Here is a 21,229-nt window from a genome sequence, read left to right as displayed (position 1 = left end):
GTCACCCAGACTGGAGTGGAGTGGCACAATCTCGGCTCACTGCAACCTCTGTCTCCTGGGTTCAAGGGATTCTCCTGCCTCAGCCTCCCAAGTAGCTGGGATTACAGGCACTTGCCACCACGCCCAGCTAATTTTTGCATTTTTAGTAGAGAGGGGGTTTCACCATGTTGGCCAGGCTGGTCTCGAACTCCTGACCTCAGGTGATCTGCCCACCTTGGCCTGCTGGAAGTATGTGACAAACTGATGGCAAATGGATTATGCCCCCATTGGACAGTGTTCTCAAACCGTGATCTGAGGACCCGGGGATCCTGAGACCTTTTAAGGATATCTGTGAGATCAAAGCTATTTTCATAATAATCCAGAGATGATATTTGCTCTTCATTCTCTCTCTCTCATGAGCATATGGGAGCCTTCAGGAGACTTCCTGCCAGGCCACATCACGACTGACCTGACCCAGAAGTACGTCTGAGAATTCAGCTGTCTTTTATTAAGCCAGACATTAAAGAGATTTGCAAAAATGTCAAACAAGGCCACTCTACATGTAATAGGCTTATCTTAAAAAATGAATTAATATGTCTCTCGGTTGCCGTTTCTAATACAATCCATCTGCCTCGGCCTCCCAGAGTCCTGGGATTATAGGTATGAGCCGCCGCACCCGGCCTAGCCTTTTCATATGGAGTCTCAGACAGTGAAATTCAGTCAATATATTTATAATGAATACTTTTTTTTTGAGATGGAGTCTTGCTCTTGTCACCCAGGCTGGAGTGCAATGGCGCGATCTTGGCTCACTGCAACCTCCGCCTCCCAGGCTCGAGCGATTCTCCTGTCTCAGCCTCCTGAGTAGCTGGAATTACAGGCATGGGCCACCACGCCCGGCTAATTTTTGTATATTTAGTAGAGATGGGGTTTCACCATGTTGGCCAGTCTGGTCTCGAACTCCTGACCTCATGATCCACCTGCCTCAGCCTCCCAAAGTGCTGGAATTACAGGTGTGAGCCACTGTGCCTGGCCTATAATGAATACTTTTTAATATTCTCTGTTTCTGTCCACAGCAAGAATCTTTATTTCCTGAGACCTTTTGTAGCAGATTATTTTCCCTCAGTTTCTTGCCCTTAAGAGTCTTCGGTTCTCCACAGATAAGAGTTTTGCTTTTGATATTTCCTCAATGTGCTCATAAGGATTTCATTATAACTTCTGGGTGCAATCTTTAGGGGAGTTTGCAAAAGTCTTTTTTTTTTGTAATGGAGTTTCGCTCTGTCACCCAGGCTGAAGTGCAGTGGTGTAATCTTGGCTCACTGCAACCTCCGCCTCCAGGGTTCAAGGGTTTCTTGTGCCTCAGCCTCCCAAGTAGTTGGGATTACAGGCGCCCGCCACCACACCTGGCTAATTTTTGTATTTTTAGTAGAGATGGGGTTTTACCATGTTGCCCAGGCTGATCTCAGCTCCTTTTTTTTTTGAGACAGAGTCTCGCTCTGTTGCCCAGGCTGGAGTATAATGACACGACCTCGGCTCACTGCAACCTCTGCATCCCGGGTTCAAGAGATTCTCTTGCCTCGGCCTGCTGAGTAGCTGGGGCTATGGACACATGCCATCATGCCTGGCTAATTTTTGTATTTTTAGTAGGGACGGGGTTTCACCATGTCGGCCAGGATGGTCTTGATCTCCTGACCTCGTGATCTGTCTGCCTCAGCCTCCTAAAGTGCTGGAATTACAGGCGTGAGCCACCGCACCCGGCCAAGTTAGTATGTGTTTAAAGATCACACTTGTAATCCCAGCACTTTGGGAGGCTGACGGAGGAGGATCACTTGAAGCCAGGGGTTTGAGACCAGCCTGGGCAACATAAAGATTACAGGCGTGAGCCACTGAGTCTGGACCCTTCCCTGTCTTAATCTGTTCAGGCTGCTATAACATAATACTGTAGGCTGGCTACAGAGTTTTTAAAATTAGTTTTTTTTTTTTTTTTTTTGAGACAGAGTCTCGCTCTGTCACCCAGGCTGGAGTGCAGTGGCGTGATCTCGGCTCACTGCAAGCTCCACCTCCCAGGTTCACACCATTCTCCTGCCTCAGCCTCCTGAGTAGCTGGGACTACAGGCGCCCGCCACCATGCCCGGCTAATTTTTTTATTTTAGTAGAGACGGGGTTTCACCATGTTAGCCAGGATGGTCTCAATCTCCTGATCTCGTGATCTGCCGGCCTCGGCCTCCCAAAGTGCTGGGATTACAGGGGTGAGCCACTGCGCCCAGCCTAAAATTAGTATGTTTTTTTTTGTTTTTGTTTTTGTTTTGAGGTGGAGTTTCACTCTTGTTACCCAGGCTGAAGTGCAATGGTGTGATCTCAGCTCACCACGACCTCTACCTCCCGGGTTCAAGCGATTCTCCTGCCTCAGCCTCCTGAGTAGCTGGGACTACAAGCATGCACCACCACGCCTGGCTAATTTTATATGTTTAGTAGAGACAGAGTTTCTCCATATTGGTCAGGCTGGTCTCGAACTCCCGACATCACGTGATCCACCCGCCTCAGCCTCCAAAAGTGCTGGGATTACAGGTGCGAGCCACCTCGCCCGACCAAGTTAGTATGTGTTTAAAGATCACACTTGTAATCCCAGCACTTTGGGAGGCTGATATAGGAGAATCGCTTGAGGCCAGGTGTTTGAGACCAGCCTGGGCAACATAGGGAGACCCTGTCTCTACAAAAAATACAAAAATTAGTTGGGCGTGATGGTTCATGCCTGTAGTCCCAGCTACTCAGGGGGCTGAGGTGGGAGGATTGCTTGTGCCCAGGAGGTCAGGGCTGCAGTGAGCCAGTGACCATGCCAGTACACTCCAGCCCGGATTACAGAACAAACCCCTATCTCAAACAAACAAACAAGTACATAAATGAAAGAAAGTTGGTGTTCCTACCACTGGTGCGTCCAGTGAGAAGAGTGTGATGTTGCAGATGAGAGGGGATAAATGCTGGACCAAAGTCCTTGAGAAAGTGAGAGAGAAAGGAGAGAAAGGAATTCAGAGTCCAGATGAAGGAGTTGATCTCTGATGGCAGCCGAGATAACAGCATATCCTTACAGTTGTAGGTGGCTTTGTAGATCTAAGAAGATCAGGAAGATTGCTGGCTCTAGTTTTCTAGATTATCAGGAAGATTATCAGAAAAACATATCTTGACCTGGTGAGCTCTCTATGCTCTGGCACTTGAATAAAAGCTATCCTAAAATATTACAAATTCTAGAATTTACCTTCACAAAAACCTTTTCATTAACTAGGAGGCTTTTTTTTTTTTTTGGATATGCAGTCTTGCTCTGTCCTCCAGGCTGGAGTGCAGTGGCACCATCTAGGCTAACTGCAACCTCTGCCTCCTGAGTTCATGTGATTCTCCTGCCTCAGCCTCCTGAGTAGCTGGGATTACAGGCGTGCACCACCACACTCAGCTAATTTTTGTATTTTTAGTGGAGATGGGGTTTCACCATATTGGCCAGGCTGGTCTGGAACTCCTGACCTCAGGTGATCTGCCCGCTGAGGCATAACTTTTATTTCAGTCTCATGTTTCAGTTTGTTCTGTGGTCTCCTCCTTTATTTGTTGCTAGGTAAAAAACATTTTTTTTTTTTTTTTTTTTTTGCTGGTTTCCAGGTAATTCTAAGAACTAACTAAGGTCTTGATACTTGGTAGTTACTAAGGGAGGCAGACAGAGTATTTTGCACAGTCCAAAGGAGGTAATGTGATGCTTAAATGGAAGAAACTGAACCAAACAATGAAAATATGGGCTACGTATTACAAACAACTCTGAGACACTGTTATTTATGATATTATAGGAAAGCTTCTCCTAAGGAAAGTGGTGGAAACTCCATCACTTAGACAAGTTAGAACACAACTGTAAAGGTACTAAAAAGTGTATTAGAGAGATTCATCCTGTAAAAGACCCTGGGGGCTGAGTGTGGTGGCTCATGCCTATAATCCTAACACTTTGGGAGGCTGAAGCAGAAGGGTCACTTGAGCCCAGGAGTTTGAGACCAGCCTGAGCAACATAATGAGACCCTATCTCTACAAAAATTAAAAAATTAGCCTGGCATGGTGGCGTGCGCCTATAAGCCCAGCTACTTGGGAGGCTGAGGTGGGAGAATTGCTTGAGCCCAGGAGGTCGAGGCTACAGTGTGCCATGTTTGCACCATTGCACTCAAGGCTGGGAAACAGGGCAAGACCCTGTCTCAAAAAACAAACAAACAAAAAATTACCCTGAGAACGCCAGGCGCAGTGGCTCATGCCTGTAATCCCAGCACTTTGGGAGGCTGAGTCAGGCAGATCATGAGGTCAGGAGATGGAGACCATCCTGGCTAACACGGTGAAACCCCGTCTCTACTAAAAATACAAAAAATTAGCCGGGCATGGTGGCGGGTGCCTATAGTCCCAGCTACTCGGGAGGCTGAGGCAGGAGAATGGCATGAACCTGGGAGGCGGAGCTTGCAGTGAGCCGAGATTGCGCCACTGCACTCTAGCGTGGGCGACAGAGCGAGACTCCGTCTCAAAAAAAAAAAAAAAAAAAAAAAAAAAAATTACCCTGAGAAGTACATTATATGGCTAGAGACTTTGTTTCTAATTTTTCTTTGTTTTTTAAGATGGAGTCTCACTCTGTTGCCCAGGCTGGAGTGCAGTGGTGCGATCTCGGCTCACTGCAACCTCTGCCTCCCGGGTTCAAGCGATTCTCCTGCCTCAGCCTCCTGAGTAGCTGGGACTACAGGCATGGGCCACCACACCCAGCTGATTTTTTTTTTTTTTTTTTTTGGAGATGGAGTCTTGGTCTGTTGCCCATGCTGGAGTGCAGTGGTGCAATCTTGGCTAACTGCAACCTCCGTCTCCCAGGTTCAAGTGATTCTCCTGCCTCAGCCTCCCAAGTAGCTGGGGCTACAGGTGTATGCCACGACACCTGGCTAATTTTTTGTATTTTAGTAGAGACAGGGTTTCACCGTGTTGCCCAGGCTGGTCTCAAACTCCTGAGATTGCTCAGGCAATCCGTCTGCCTCAGCCTCCAAAAGTGCTAGGATTACAGGCGTGAATCACCAAGGCTGGAGTGCAATGGCATGATCTCGGCTCACTGCAACCTCTGCCTCCCGGGTTCAAGCAATTCTTCTGCCTCAGCCTCCCGAGTAGCTGGGATTACAGGCGCCTGCCACCACGCCTGGCTAATTTTTGTATTTTTAGTAGAAACGGGGCTTCTTTTTCTTTTTTTTTTTTTTTGAGACGGAATCTCGCTCTGTCCCCCAGGCTGGAGTGCAGTGGCGCGATCTCGGCTCACTGCAAGCTCCGCCTCCCGGGTTCAAGCGATTCTCTGGCCTCAGCCTCCCGAGTAGCTGGGACTACAGGCGCCCGCCACTGCGCTGGGCTAATTTTTTGGTTTTTTAGTAGAGACGGGGTTTCACCGTGTTAGCCAGGATGGTCTCGATCTCCTGACCTCATGATCCACCCACCTCTGCCTCCCAAAGTGCTGGGATTACAGGCGTGAGCCACCGCGCCCGGCCAGAAACGGAGTTTCACCATGTTGGCCAGGCTGGTCTTGAACTCCTGACCTCAGGTGATCTGCCTGCCTGGGCCTCTCAAAGTGCTGGGATTACAGGCATGAGCTACCACGCCCAGCTAATTTTTGTATTTTTAGTAGAAACGGGGTTTCACCATGTTGGCCAGGCTGGTCTTGATATCCTGACCTCGTGATCCGCCGGCCTCAGCCTCCCAAAGTGTTGGGATTACAGGCATGAGCCAGCACGCTTGGCCTAATTTTTGTATTTTTAGTAGAGACAGGGTTTCGCCATGTTGTCCAGGCTGGTCTTGAACTCCTGACCTCAAGTGATCTGCCCGCCTTGGCCTCCCAAAGTGCTGGGATTACAGGTGTGAACCACTGTGCCTGGTCTCTAATTTTTCTGATTCTATAAAATTATATTCTATTTGCTGAAAGAGTACTTTAGAGTTGAAGAAAAAGGAGTGGAATTCCCCTGTAAACAGGAAAAACACCCATGTATTTCTTAGACTTAAAATAGTGAAACATCTTGAAAAAAAATAAATCCTATGTCAGAAAATCCATCTATCAAAATAAAAGTTTGAATCGTTGATAAGCTAGACAGAACATGGAATTTATGGTGAACGAAATTCTGTGGTATAATAATTTTTACAATATCACTACTCAGCAAATAAATGTACAACAGTATTTTATCTTGCATTTTCTTGAATACTCAATATATACTAGATATTGTATCTTTCACTTTCTCTAACCACAAAATAGGAAGGATACTTTCTTATAATATCTGAATATTAAACTATTAAATATGACTTATAAAAGCAAATGTATTACAGTAAAAGCAGAAGTGACAAAACTAAAAATAGATAAGTTGGACTATATCAAATTAAAAAAATTTTTTTTCAGTTTAGTTTTTAGAGACAAGGTCTCACTTTCTCACCCAGACTGGAGTGTTATGGCGTGATAATAGCTCACTGCAGCCATGATCTCCCAGACTCAAGTGATCATCCTGCCTCAGCCTCCTGGGTAGCTGGGACTATAGGCAGGCACCACTGAACCTGGCTATTTTTTTTTTTGAGATGGAGTCTCGCTCTTGTTGCTCAGGCTGAAGTGCAATGGCGTGATATCGGCTCACCACGCTCTCCGCCTCCCAGGTTCAAGCGATTCTCCTGCCTGAATAGCTTGAGTAGCTGGGATTACAGGCATATGCCACCACGCCCAGCTAATTTTGTGTTTTTAGTAGAGACGGGGTTTCTCCATGTTGGTCAGTCTGGTCTCGAACTCCCGACCTCAGGTGATCCACCCGCCTTGGTCTCCCAAAGTGCTGGGATTACAGGTGTGAGCCACGGCGCCAGGCCATGAGCCTGGCTATTTTTTTGTTTTGTTTTGTTTTGTTTTCTGTAGAGATAGGGTCGCTATGTTGCCCAGGGTGGTGTTGGCCTCAGGCCATCCCCTCACCTCGGCCTCCCAAAGTGCTGGAATTACAGGTGTGAACCACTATATCAGGCCCAAATTAAAAGTTTTTTTTTGTTGTATTTTTGTTTTGTTTTATTTTTGTGCTGCAAATTATACAATCAAGAAAGTGAAAAGACATCCGCAGAATGAGAGAAAATATTTGCAAATCATATATCTGATAAAGGACTAGTATCCAGAATATGTAAATAACTTTTACAACTCAAAAAATAATAATAAAAGAAAAATAGTTTGGGAATCGTATAAATATAAACAACATAAAAACAAACAAAAGAACTCTTATAACTCAACAATAAGAAGACAAATAACCCAATTAAAAATGAACAGATGGAAAAACAAAAACAAAAACAAACAAAAAAACACACACAAAAATAGAGGGCCGGGTGCAGTGGCTCATGCCTGTAATTCCAGCACTTGGGAGGCCGATGTGGGTGGATCGCTTGAGGTCAGGAGTTTGAGATCAGCCTGGCTAACATGGCAAAACCCTGTCTCTACTAAAAATACAAAAATTAGCCGGGCGTGGTGGCCCATGCCTGTAATCCCAGCTACTCGGGAGGCTGAAGCAGGAGAAGCGCTTGAACCCAGGAGGCAGAGGTTGCGGTGAGCCGAGATTGTGTCAGTGCACCCCAGCCTGGGTGACAGAGCAAGATTCTGTCTTAAAAAGAAAAAAAAAAAAAAAGAAAAGAAAGAGAAAAAGCCGGGTGCAGTGGCTCACGCCTGTAATCCCAGCACTTTGGGAGGTGGAGGTGGGCGGATTACGAGGTCAAGAGATCCACGAGACCATCCTGGCCAACGTGGTGAATCTCATCTCTACTAAGAATACAAAAATTAGCCAGCCATGCTGATGGGTGCCTGTAGTCCCAGCTACTTGGGAGGCTGAGGCAGGAGAATCACTTGAACCTGGGAGGTGGAGGTTGCGGTGAGCTGAGATCACGCCACTGCACTCCAGCCTGGTGACAGAGCAAAGACTCCATCTCAAAAAAAAAAAAACAAAAAAACAGCGAATATGAATGAATAGGTATTTGTCCAAAGAAGATAAACCTAAGCAGATGTTCAACATCATTAGCTCCTAGGAAAATGGAAAACAAAACCACAAAGAGATACCATTTCACATCTACTGGTGTGGCTACAATAAAAAAGACAGACAAAAACCATTGTTGGTAGAGATGTGGAGAAGTTAGAACCCTCATACATTGCTGGTGGCAGTGCAGCTGCTTTGGAAAACAGTTTGACAGTTTCTCAAAAAGTCAAACATGTAACCCAGCAATTCCTCTCCTAGGTATATGCCTAAAAGGAATAAAAATAAAAACATATGTCCAAACAAAAGCTTGTACATGAATGTTTATAGCAGCATTACTCATAATTGTCAAAAGGTGGAAACAACCCAAATATCACTATGAATTGATAAACAAAATGCACTACAGCAATACAGTGATACATTTGGCATTAAAGAAATGAAGTACAGATTATATGCTACAATATGCATGAACCTTGAAAACATATACTAAGTGAAGGAAGCCAAACCCTAAAGGCCACACGGTGTATTGCTCCACTGATGTGAAATGTCCAGAATAGGCAAAATCACCAAGACAGAAGGTAGTTATCCTGCAGGAGTATGGGGAGTGACTGCTTTTTTTTTTTTTGTGACAGAGTCTCGCTCTGTTGCCCAGGCTGGAGTGCAGTGGCACGATCTCGGCTCCCTGCAACTTCTGCCTCCTGGGTTCAAGCAATTCTCTGCCTCAGCCTCCCAAGTAGCTGGGATTACAGGTGCCCGCCATCACGCCCTTCTAATTTTTGTATTTTGTATTTCACCATCTTGGCCAGGCTGATCTTAAACTCCTGACCTCTTGATCCACCCGCCTTGGCCTCCCAAAGTGCTGGGAGTACAGGCGTGAGCCACTGCGCCCGGCCCGGGAGTGACTGTTAATGGCTTTGAGGGTTTCTTTTTGGGATGATGAAAATGTTCGGAAATCAGACAGTGAGGATGACTGAACTGTGAACATAATAAAACCACTGTACACCTTAATTGGGTGAATTGTATGGTATGTAAATTAGATGGCAATAATGAGGTTAAAAAAAGTAAACTTTTAACATCAATGTCACCAGGGGTTCAAGTTCTGGCTTACACAGAATTCCTTTCCTGGAGAGCAGATAATATGCAAAGCCAGCAGTGATTTATTTTTACTCACAAATTCCTTACATATTTTTACTCACAAATTCCTTACATATCTAGTAGTCAGGTTCCTATTTTAAGCATGTAGCAAATTCATTGTAACTCTTAATTCTGGAATGCAGTCTTTATGGCTTAGTGAGCCATCCAATTCACTTGTAGTCTTCGTCCGTGGCAAAATCTGGAATTTCATGGTACTGTTACTTTGATCGCTCAACTTAGATTTATATTTTACATATATATATATATTTTTTTTGAGATGGAGTCTCGCTCTGTCGCCCAGGCTGGAGTGCAGTGGCGCGATCTCGGCTCACTGCAAGCTCTGCCTCCCGGGTTCACGCCATTCTCCTGCCTCAGCCTCCCTAGTAGCCGAGACCGGGACTACAGCCGCCCGCCGCCACGTCCGGCTGATTTTTTGTATTTTTCAGTAGAGACGGGGTTTGACCGTGTTAGCCAGGATGGTCTCGATCTCCTGACCTCGTGATCCGCCCGCCTCGGCCTCCCAAAGTGCTGGGGTTACAGGCGTGAGCCACCGCGCCCGGCCAAATATTTGTAACTTGTGCACCTTGAGGATGGTTTTCCCCCACTGACTCCAAACGTCTTCCTTGCATTTGCTGTGTACAATTCAGTGATTTGGGTCTCTCATCCATTTATACTTTCAAATTTTACCAATACTTTTTGAACACACTTAAAAAAAAAACCCAGGAAGTATCTCTCTAAAAGGCCAAGATAAAATAAAATGAATGGGAGTTCTTGTGTTCGAGTTTTCTTCCAACTGGGCTTTCCTGGAGGAGGTGGAAGAGTGTGTAGCAGATGTTTCAGAAAATGAGCGCTCAATACGGTAGATCACGCTCCCGGGGTCAAGGAGACGTTTTCCGTTTTCTTTTCCCTCGCGTAGGCGGCGGGCGCGCACAGTCCAGTGGGAGCGATGAGGTGTTTCTAGGATCCCAAGTCACAGAAAAGCAGGCGACTGGAACAACGGAGGCGCTGCGGGCCCCCGGGCCGTGGGCCAGCGCCACCTTCTGGCGGATCTTCCCCGGTGCGCGTCTGGGAGCCGTCCCTCCCCTGCCAGCCTACCTGGCTCAGGCCCGCCGCGCCCGCAGCCCCAGTGCGGTCGCCGTGGCAACGCCCCGCCCTGCCGCCCGCCTCCTTTTGCCCCTCCCCACGTCCGGCGCGGCTGCGCGGGACGGGGTGGGACGGAGGCGGGGAGAGGACGCAGGCGAGAGGAACTCGGCGGCGCGGCGCCCGCGGCCTATTGGCTGCCACGTCCCGGCGCCAGAAGCCCCGCCTCCCTGACGGGGGTCACGTGATCCCTTTCAAAGATGGCCGCCCTGTTGTTTTGATGAATAATACTTGGTGGGGCGAGGGGGAAAGAGTAGGGGTGGAGGGGTAGGAGGATTTACTCTTCCAGCGAGAGCTACGCGCATCCCATCCTCCCCCTCCCCCCTACCCGGGCTCCGGCGTGGAGGCGGGGCGTGGCCGGCCTGCTTTGGGAGGGGAGGGGCTTCCCTTACAGTGCTGGGCTCTGCCAGGACGGCTGTGGGGTCGCCTTACCTCGGGGTATCTACTCTGCAGTCGACCAGTTCCCGCCAGAGGCAAAGGGTAGGCAGGAGAGCAGGATCTGCTGTAGGAACGCAGCTACCGCGCCACTATCACGAAGACACAGCAGGCTCGGGGCACGAGACGAACTGGAGACCGCGCTGCCTAGCTGGGTAACCTGGGAAGCAGAGGGTAATAAGTGGCGCCTTAAGATAACCCTGTAGCAGCAGCAGTGGCGGCCAAAGGAGGCTGCTCAGGGAACAAGCGGCTGTAGTAGTCTCTGGGGCGATTGGAGTGACCGAAGCCAAGGCAGTTCAGTGCCTCTCGTGTTCTTATTTTTTAACCTCTGACTATGCAATTCTGAAACCTCCCCCATTCGGGGGACCAGACAGCCTGATAGACACCTTCCACTCTCCTTCCTCCCGCCGTGGTCTCGAGAACAGAAGGATCTCTCCTTAACGCCTTTCACCATTAAGAGGAAAGCGATGGAGGAGCTGAGCGCTGATGAGGTGAGGAGGTTGGGGGACACCTTGAGGGATTAGTTGGCAACTCGTTAGCGCTTTGGACAGGGATGGTATTGCGCCAGTGCTGTCTGGCCTTTGGGCTTGGAGAAGGAACGGAGATGATATTTTCCAAGAATAACGTGACTCCCCGATAGGGTCTCTGGTTTTATTCTCCTTTATTCTGTTGCCTTCTTTCTTCATTCTGAACTCCATTTGCTTCTTTCCGAGTGTTCTTTTAGGGTATGAACAAGAGGAGAGAGCATCTTGAGGTGTTTATTCTTTTCTTCAGGGTATGCAAACAAGAAGAGCTAGATTTACATCAAGTTAAAGTGTGTGTGTGTCTGTGTCTTAAGGAATTTAGAGAACAATTTTGGATGGAGTGAGAATGTATGGTGGGTGAATATTTTTAAAGAAAGCATTTGAAATTCCAGATATGTGTGGTTATTTCACTGTATAAGCTGATTAAACATATATTTTTGCTTGAGGGGTGGTTTACAGACAGATTCTTTGATATTTAACAAAATATGTATATTCTCCACAGTTTAGAGAATTCCAGTTATATTCTAGTGACTTAATAGACCACTAATGACTTCTGGCATTCTTCTGTTACATTCTATCTTTTCCTACTTCTTGAATCTTTCAAACTTGTGTTTTGCTGTAGCAGAGACTGAACAGGAAGCAAGTGGAAGCAAATGACTTTCTAAACTCTCTCCTGTTCTCATTTCTTAAAGGAATTATACAGATCTACTTCTTGATGTTTTAAAGATTGTTTAATAAATTAGGTTGTTGTAAAAAAAAAAAAAGCAGTGGCAATTAGGGTACAAGGAATTTCCTATGATTCTACTGCCTTTTCTCTTCCTTTTTGCAAAGGAAAGTAGGGGTCCCTTTCAGGACCCCTACTGGCCATACCCTCTTTAGCCTACCTCCACATTTCTTCCACTGGTTCATCATGTAAACTTCCCTACAGCATTAGGAAAGCAGTCATCCATCAGGTTGATTGTACTACGAGACTTCCATGCTCCAGTTTTAGTACAGAGTACTTAGTGTGTTTACTTAGGGACTGAAATTCTCCAGGGATAGGACATGCAGTGGTGTGTTAAGGGACAGGTAGGAAAGGAAGCAAATGATTTTGTTGATTGTGATACTTGGATACTTGGTTTGGAAAATCAGGATTGCCCATTTGGCGTTACTTTGTTTTTTCAAATACATCAGAAATGTGATCTTAAGTGAAGAGAATATTACAGAGTTTCTTTCATTCGGTAGGAAATATCAAGAGATCTTAGAATCGCTTTGTTTTATGTGGGTTGTTTTTTTTTTTTTTTTTTTTTTTTTTGAGACGGAGTCTTGCTCTGTCGCCCAGGCTGGAGTGCAGTGGCGCGCTCTCGGCTCACTGCAAGCTCCGCCTCCCGGGTTCACACCATTTTCCTGCCTCAGCCTCCTGAGTAGCTAGGACTACAGGCGCCCGCTACAACACCCGGCTATTTTTTGTATTTTTAGTAGAGATGGGGTTTCACCATGTTGGCCAGGATGGTCTCCATCTCTTGACCTCGTGATTCACCTGCCTTGGCCTCCCAAAGTGCTGGGATTACAGGCGTGAGCCACCGTGCCTGGCCTGTTTTATGTGGTTTTTAAAAGTTTCTCTACCTCTCCCGTTTTTCATTAATGTTAATTCTAGTGAGTAATTTCTCTTAAGGCAGAGATACTGTTTTTTTGTTTTTTTTGAGGCGGAGTCTCTCTCTGTCGCCCAGGCTGGAGTGCAGTGGCGCTATCTCAGCTCACTGCAAGCTCTGCCTCCCGGGTTGACGCCATTCTCCTGCCTCAGACTCCGGAGTAGCTGGGACTACAAGCGCCCACCACCACTCCCGGCTAGTTTTTTGTATTTTTTTGTATTTTTAGTAGAGATGGAGTTTCACTGTGTTAGCCAGGATGGTCTCGATCTCCTGACCTTGTGATCTGCCTGCCTCAGCCTCCCAAAGTGCTGGGATTACAGGCGTGAGCCACCGTGACCGGCCAGAGATAGTGTTTTCTTTTTTTGAGACAGAGTCTCGCTCTATCGCCAAGGCTGGAGTGCAGTGGCGCGATCTCGGCTCACTGCAAGCTCCGCCTCCCGGGTTCACGCCATTCTCCTGCCTCAGCCTCCTGAGTAGCTGGAACTACAGGTGCCCACCACCACGCCCGGCGAATTTTTTGTGTTTTTAGTAGAGACGGGGTTTCACCGTGTTAGCCAGGATGGTCTCGATCTCCTGACCTCGTGATCCGCCCGTCTCGGCCTCCCAAAGTGCTGGGATTACAGGTGTGAGCCTCTGCGCTCGGCCGGGATAGTTTTTTAGTAGTCCTTTACTCCTATAAATTACTTTTTTTTTTTTTTGATGATGATCTGTTAATAGTCCTTGGTTTAGAGGCTTTTGCGTACTTGAGTTTTCACCAAAAAATTCTTTTCAAACCAGTGAGGCATTACAGACCAGTGAAGATATTGTATAATCTAAAATGTGTCTCTTCACCTTCCTCAGTCCTTGAGGAAGGTGTAACATTTTTTGTGACCATATGAGGAACACGTGTAACCTTTGTGGAAGAAATAGAAGAAACTTTTTTCAAGGTCAACAGAATATTAAAATAAATGAGAAAAATTAAATTCACTAATACAGGATCAATGTAAAATTATCTTCAACAAATTAGTTGTCCAGAACACAAAGGGCTGGTTCAATAACTGTTAATTTTACTCTCAGCAGAACCTAGAACAAGTAATATTTGTTTGTTTTTAATTTTTAAAATTTTTATTTTTTTTTGTAGAGACGAGGGTCTTGCCATGTTTCCCAGGATGGTCTCAAACTCCTGACCTCAAGTGATCCTCCCACTTCAGCCTCCCAAAGTGGGAGCCAGACAAAGAGTTTTTTTGGGAAAAATATCTTTGAAGTTTTTTTTTTTAAATTCAATTAAAAATTTTTGAGGTTAGGTAAGCAATTCTCATGAGACATTTCCAAAGCTTTTGCCTTTGTATTGTTACTCTGTAGTTGGAAACTTGTGTCAGATATGGTAGGTGACATTGATTTGATTACAAAATAAAACACTTATATTATTGAAACTTCAAGCTTATATTTCAGGGTTAAAACAGGCAAGATGGTGATCTTTTAATCTAATTTAGGAAATTAGGTAAGGCAGAGTTTCATATTTTAACAAAATGAAAGTGTATGATTATACAGTCCGTGAAAAAGGCTGGTATAACCAGACTGGTAGCTTTAGGAACTTTTACATTATGTGCACTTTTTGGTCCCTCTCATAAATCACCTAGAATTCTTGTGCTTTTTAAATTTTTTTGTGAGACAGAGTTTTGCTCTTGTTGCCCAGGCTGGAGTGCAATGGTGCGATCTTGGCTCATTGCAACCTCTGCCTCCCGGGTTCCAGCGATTTTCCTGCCTCAGCCTCCCAAGTAGCTGGAATTACAGGCATGCGCCACCATGCCCGGCTAATTTTGTATTTTTAGTAGAGACAGGGTTTCTCCATGTTGGTCAGGCTGGTCTCGAACTCCCGACCTCAGGTGATCCGCCCGCCTCGGCCTCCCAAAGTGCTGGGATTACAGGCATGAGCCACCGTGCCTGGTAGTCTTGTGCTTTTAAGTAGAGTATTTTAACTTCATTGTTGTTTGTTATTTATATAGTGTATTAACAGTGAGTTCATTGCCCTATAGTTCACTGCCTATAGATTCATTGCAGAACCATGACTAAGTTCATTCTCTTCAGGAACCTACATTCCAAGGCATCATTATTTACATTATATTAATTCTATAACCTACTCGTGTTGTTTTTGGTATCTCAAGGTGGTGCTGTGAGTAGGTGGTATGTTTATTTTTGAGACAGGGTCTGGCTCTATCGCCCAGTCTGGAATGCAGTGGCACAATCTTGGCTCACTGCAACCTCTGCCTCCTGGGCTCAAGTGATCCTCCCACCTCAGCCTCCTAAGCTGGGACTACAGGCTCATGCCACCATACCTGGCTAATTTTTGTATTTTTTTCTAGAGACAGGGTTTCACCATGTTGCCCAGGCTGGTCTCAAACTCCTGGGCTCAAGTGATCCACCCACCTTGGCCTCCCCAAAGTGCTGAGATTACAGGTGTGAGCCACCATGCCCCGTCAAGTAGGTGTTTTAAACTGTTTTTCAACAGCGGTAATGAGATTGCATAAGTGATTTTTCTCTCCTAACTCTTCTTTATGACCTAGTTCATCTGCAAGATGGTTGGCTGGGATTCAGGGTGTGGTCAAGATTTTAGAAAGTGTTGGCCGGGCGCAGTGGCCCACACCTGTAATCCCAGCACTTTGGGAGGCCGAGGCGCTTTCGGGTGGATCACCTGAGTTCGGGAGTTCGAGACCAGCCTGTCGAACATGGAGAAACCCCGTTTCTACTAAAAATACAAAATTAGCTGGGCGTGGTGGCACATGCCTGTGATCCCGGCTACTCGGGAGGGTGAGGCAGGAGAATTGCTTGAACCCGGGAGGCGGAGGTTGCAGTGGGCCGAGATCATGCCATTGCACTCCAGCCTGGGCAACAAGAGCGAAACTCTGTCTCAAAAAAAAAAAGATTTTAGAAAGTATTTTAAGTATTCCTTCCCAAATGCAGAATATGGACTTTTTAGCAGTGTTCTGTAAGTGGAAGGAAATTGACATTAAACAACAGACTTAGGAGCCTGTTCTGTGCCAGGCACTTGATAGCTCTTTCTCATTAGAGAAAACATTATAGTCAAGCAGGTACTGTTTTCCTAATTTTACAAGTCAGGAAACTGGGATTTAGGTTAAGTAACTTGTCTATAGCGACCTGGCTTAGAAGTGATGGGGTTGGAATTCAAACCCAGTGCTCTTGACTTGAAAGTCCTTTTTATTCTACTGCTCAACAACTGACATAAATTCACCACAGCTTCTGTATCAATATCCTACGTAACACTGACCCACTCTGTTTTGATATACATAGTTTTTCTGTAGAAGTGCTGTTTTGCATGAATGCATTCATGATGTGATCAGGGCTTTTGGTACTGGTCCTCCCACTCCCAATTTTTTTTTAAATGCCTGTCGTGTTAAAAATTTGGGAGCTGGGGCCGGGCGCGGTGGCTCATGCCTGTAATCCCAGCACTTTGGGAGGCTGAGGCAGGCGGATCACGAGGTCAGGAGATCGAGACCATCCTAGCTAACATGGTGAAACCCCGTCTCTACTAAAAATACAAAAATTTGCTGGGTGTGATGGTGCGCACCTGTAATCCCAGCTACTCGGGAGGCTGAAGTAGGAGAATTGCTTAAACTCAGGAGACAGAGGTTGCAGTGAGCTGAGATTGCGCCACTGCACTCCAGCCTGGGAGGCAGAGCAAGACTCCATCAAAAAAAAAAAACAAACAAAAACAAAAAAACAAAAAACACACACAGAAAAACAAACAAAAAGAAATTATAATTAAATTTGAATAGAGAAGACAGATAAGAATCCAACAGTTATAGAATAGTGCCAGGTGCGGTGGTGGAGGTATGCACAACTCACTTAAGAAACATGAGAAGGGACCCCTGGAGGGGCAGGGTCTTAGTGAAGACTTTCAAGAAAAAGTGATACTCAACGCTGAGGAACAGTTGCCCTGGGAACTGGCTCGAAATTGGGGAGCTCAAGAAACAGCAGCAAGTAGTGTGACTGGAGAGGTGGGTTTTACCTCGGGTGTGTGGCAGGTACCTGATCTTGGAGGGCTGTCAGAAACGTTTAGGAGTTTGAACTTTCCTTTTGTTGTTGTTTTTTGGGACAGAATCTCGCTGTGTTGCCCAGGCTGGAGTGAAGTGGCATGATCTCAGCTCACTGCAGCCTCTGTTTCCCGGATTCAAGTGATTCTCCTGCCTCAGCCTCCCAAGTCGCTGGGATTACAGGTGCATGCCACCATGCCCTGCTAATTTTTTTTTGTATTTTTAGTAAAGATGGGGTTTTACCATGTTGACTAGGCTGGTTTCAAACTCCTGACCTCAAGTGATCCACCTGCCTCTGCCTGCCAAAGTGCTGGGATTACAGGCGTGAGCCACTGCACACGGCTGAGTTTGAACTTTCTCTGTAAAATGCCTTTTAGGGATTTTAAGAGATTAGAAAGATGGGTGACAAGGGAGTAAAGGGTAGTTTGGGAGAAGGTGGCTGCAGACTGCAAGACATATTAGGAGGCTGTTGTTGCTGTATAGGAGCGAGGCTGTGGAGTCCAAGGGAACTAAGGCATTGCCTGTGGGAATGGAGGGGAGCAGACAGACACCAAAAATACCAAGGACTGTGGTTAACCCAGTTTTGATGATCAGTTAGCTGTGAAGGAGGGGAGGGGAGGAGAGATGGAGAAGTGACACCTTGGTTTCTAGCTATGGAGAAGGATAGATAGGGGTTGAATAAGGAATTCCAGAGAAGCAGCAGATTTTGGAGAAAGCACATGTTTCTTTTTTTTTTTTTCTCTTCTTTTGAGACAAGATCTCCCTCTGTCGCCCAGGCTGGAGTGCAGTGGCGCGACCTCAGCTCACTGCAACCTCTGCCCCCTGGGTTCAAGTGATTCTCCTGTCTCAGCCTTCCAAGTAGCTGCCAGCCATGCCCAGCTAATTTTTGTATTTTTAGTAGAGACGGTGTTTCACCATATTGGCCAGGCTGGTCTTGAACTCCAGACCTCGGTGATCCGCCTGCCATGGCCTCCCAAAGTGCTAGGATTACAGGTGTGAGCTACCGCGCCAGGCCTCCGGCTAATTTTTGTATATTTTGTAGAGACAGGGTCTTGCCATGTTGCCCACGCTGATCTCAAACTCCTGGGCTCAAGTGATCTGCCCACCTCAGCCTCCCAGAGTGCTGGGATTACAAGTTTAGTTTTGGACCACCAAAAAGATGAGTCCACATGTAGACCCCCACTCTGGCCTTGGTGCTCTAACATCCCCACTTCTTTTTTTTTTTTTTTTTTTTTTTGAGATGGGGTTTCGCTCTTGTTTCCCAGGCTCGAGTGCAATGGCGCGATCTCAGCTCGCTGCAACCTCTGCCTCCCAGGTTCAAGCGATTCTCCTGCCTCAGCCTCCCGAGTAGCTGGGATTACAAGCATGTACCACCATGCCCGGCTAATTTTTTTGTATTTTTAGTAGAGACGGGATTTCTCCATGTTGGCTTGGCCGGTCTCAAACTCTGGACCTTAGGTGATCTGCCCGCCTCAGCCTCCCAAAGTGCTGGGATTACTGGCGTGAGCCACTGCGCCCGGACTAACATCCCCACCTCTTTGACCATTTCTTTCCTTGTAACAGGCCTGAGGACCTGAGATCCCTTTTTCCCTCGGTAGATAGTTGCTACCATTCAGTGTATAACCAGGGCTCTTTCTCAAGCCTGGGAGGACAGTGGGATGTAGCCTGCCAGGCCCTTTTCTCTCCTTTTGTTCATTGTAGACAAGAGACAGAGAATGATAATAAGGATATAAACTTGCTTCACAAGGTTGGCATCCTTATCCCCTGTTTTACAGATAAGAAAATGGAGGCTAATAGAAATTAATCTATTGAAAGGCACACAATTAGTAAGTGGTAGAACCTGGATTCTAATCCAGGTTCTGACTTCTGAGTTTTCTATCCCTTTACTACCTCTAAAACAAAAGTAACCTCAGCCAACTGTAACCTTTTTGGCATTCTTTTCTTTTTTTTTTTTTTGAGATGGAGTTTCACTCTCGTCACTCAGGCTTGAGTGCAATGGCGTGATCTCGGCTCACTGCAACCTCCGCCTCCTGGGTTCAAGCAATTCTCCTGCCTAAGCCTCTCAAGTAGCTGGGATTACAGGCTCCCGCCAGCATGCCCAGCTAATTTTTGTATTTTTAGTAGAGATGGGGTTTCTCTATGTTGGCCAGGCTGGTCTCAAACTTCTGACCTCAGGTGATCCCCCCGCCTCGGCCTTCTAAAGTGCTGGGATTACAAGCGTGAGCCACTGTGCCCGACCACATTTATAGCATTCTTACTGTCCCTTCTGAGATAGGAAGTGGAAGCCCCAGTGGACTTTCTTTTTTGTTGTTGTTGTTTTTTAAGACAGAGTCTCACTCTGTCCCCATGCTGGAGTGCAGTGGCACGATCTCTGCTCACTGCAACCTCCGCCTCCCGAGTTCAAGTGATTCTCCTGCCTCAGCCTCCCGAGTAGCTAGGGTTACAGGCACATGCCACTACTGCCCAGCTAATTTTTGTATTTTTAGTAGAGGGGTTTCACCGTGTTGGCCAGGCTGGTCTCAAACTCCTGACCTCAAATCCACCCACCTCAGCCTCCCAAAGTTGTGGGATTACAGGCATGATGCTGGAGTGCAGTGGTGCTATCTCGGCTCACTACAACCTCTGACCCCTGGATTCAAGCGATTCTCCTGGGTCAGCCCCTCAAGTATCTGGGATTACAGGCGCCCACCGCCAGGCCCAGCCCTCCAGTGGACTTTCATTCCCCATTTGTTATTGCTGAGAGTGGAGCTCATCAAGTAGACCCAAGCTCTTGTAGGGAAAGAAGGCAGAAAGACTTCTCTGTGCAAAGTGCATTTTCTCACACGGCACTTGTAGTATCTAGTGGAAATGTCTTCCTGTAAATGGTTCATTCAACAGCGCTTACAGTTTACTAGCTGCATCCCTGATAACAGACAAACGTTGCTGTATGGAGCTTCGTCCTAGTGGGAGGAGAGGGATAAAAAACAAACATGGCTGTGCACGGTGGCTCACGCCTGTAATCCCAGCACTTTGGGATGCTGAGGCGGGTGGATCACGAGGTCAGGAGTTCGGGACCAGCCTGACCAGCATGGTGAAACCCTGTCTCTACTAAAAATACAAAAATTAGCTGGGCATGGTGGTGCACGCCTGTAATCCTAGCAACTCAGGAGGCTGAGGCAGGAGAATAGCTTGAACCCGGGAGGCAGGGGTTACAGTGAGCTGAGATCATACCACTGCACTCTAGCCTGGGCGACAGAGTGTCTCAAAAGCAAAGAAACAAACAAACACGTTCACATAAGGTGTCATTTGATGAGAAGTGCTGTGAAGATAAATACTTAGGGATGGAGTATTGTTACAGAGTATTTCTGTGGCCTAAAGGTACAGAGAACAATCAGATATGTGTAAATGTATGCACTTTGAGGAGTTGGTCTTGAAAAGAATTTCTGGGATGGCTGGGAGCTTGCTCGGGGAAGAATGTTCCCAGGTAAAGGGAACAGCAGGTTCAGAAGGCCTTGAGGTAAACTCATTCTTGAGCTGTTCCAGGAATAGCAAGGAGGCCAAGCATGGTTAGAGCCTGCTGTGCAAGGGGCACAGTGGCAGGAGGTAAAGTCATTCATTCTTTTTTTTTTTTAATTTTTTGAGACAGAGTTTTACTCTGTCACTACGGCTGGACTGCAGTGGCTCAATGTCAGCTCACTGCAACCTCCGCCTCCCGGGTTCAAGCAATTCTCCTGTCTCAGCCTCCCAAGTAGCTGGGATTACAGGCATGCACCACCATGCCCGGCTAATTTTGTATTCTTAGCACAGTTGGAGTTTTACCGTGTTGACCAGGCTGGTCTTGAACTCCTGACCTCAGGTGATCCACCGGCCTCAGCCTCCCAAAGTGCTGGGATTACAGGTGTGAGCCACCGCACCTGGCCAACTTTCAGTAAAAACTTACTGAGTTCTCATACTGTTTTTCAGTCATTTCTGAGATGTACTCTCCTCCCCTTTGTTTTCATCACATTTTAATATCTTTGAAATTGAGATGCTGCTTTTTCTTTTTTCTTTTTTTTTTTTTTTGAGATGGAGTCTCACTCTTGTCACCCAGGCTGGAGTGCAGTGGCGCAATCTCAGCTCACTGCAAGCTCCGCCACCCGGATTCACACCATTTTCCTGCCTCAGCCTCCCAAGTAGCTGGGACTACAGGCACAGGCGCCCACCACCAAGCCTGGCTAAGTTTTTTTGTATTTTTAGTAGAGACGGGGTTTCACTGTGTTCGCCAGGATGGTCTCGATCTCCTGACCTCGTGATCCACCTGCCTCAGCCTCCCAAAGTGCTGGGATTACAGGCGTGATCCAATGTGCTGGGCCGAGATGCTTCTTATAAAT

General features: G+C 46.7%; 1 protein-coding gene across 8 annotated transcripts in view; it reads left to right on the top strand.

The window, feature by feature from the left end:
- The first annotated feature begins 10,326 nt into the window (after nt 1–10,326).
- The window catches only part of UBE4B (ubiquitination factor E4B), a 148,331-nt gene continuing 137,428 nt past the window's right edge, over nt 10,327–21,229 (top strand). For 3 of the 8 annotated variants that reach the window (XM_054440103.2, XM_054440095.2, XM_063668065.1), the window contains exon 1: nt 10,327–11,185. In XM_054440103.2, coding sequence (XP_054296078.1) covers nt 11,162–11,185 — 24 coding nt within the window. In that variant the 5' untranslated portion in view covers nt 10,327–11,161. The remainder of the gene's footprint in view (nt 11,186–21,229) is intronic. The other 5 variants (XM_063668077.1, XM_063668074.1, XM_063668067.1 and 2 more) reach the window with 2 other exon arrangements.

Source organism: Pongo pygmaeus, chromosome 1 (assembly GCF_028885625.2).
Source record: "Pongo pygmaeus isolate AG05252 chromosome 1, NHGRI_mPonPyg2-v2.0_pri, whole genome shotgun sequence".
NCBI classification, from domain to species: domain Eukaryota; kingdom Metazoa; phylum Chordata; class Mammalia; order Primates; family Hominidae; genus Pongo; species Pongo pygmaeus.
The sequence above is the reverse complement of the archived record's forward strand: the minus strand, read 5'-3'. Positions and strand labels throughout refer to the sequence as shown.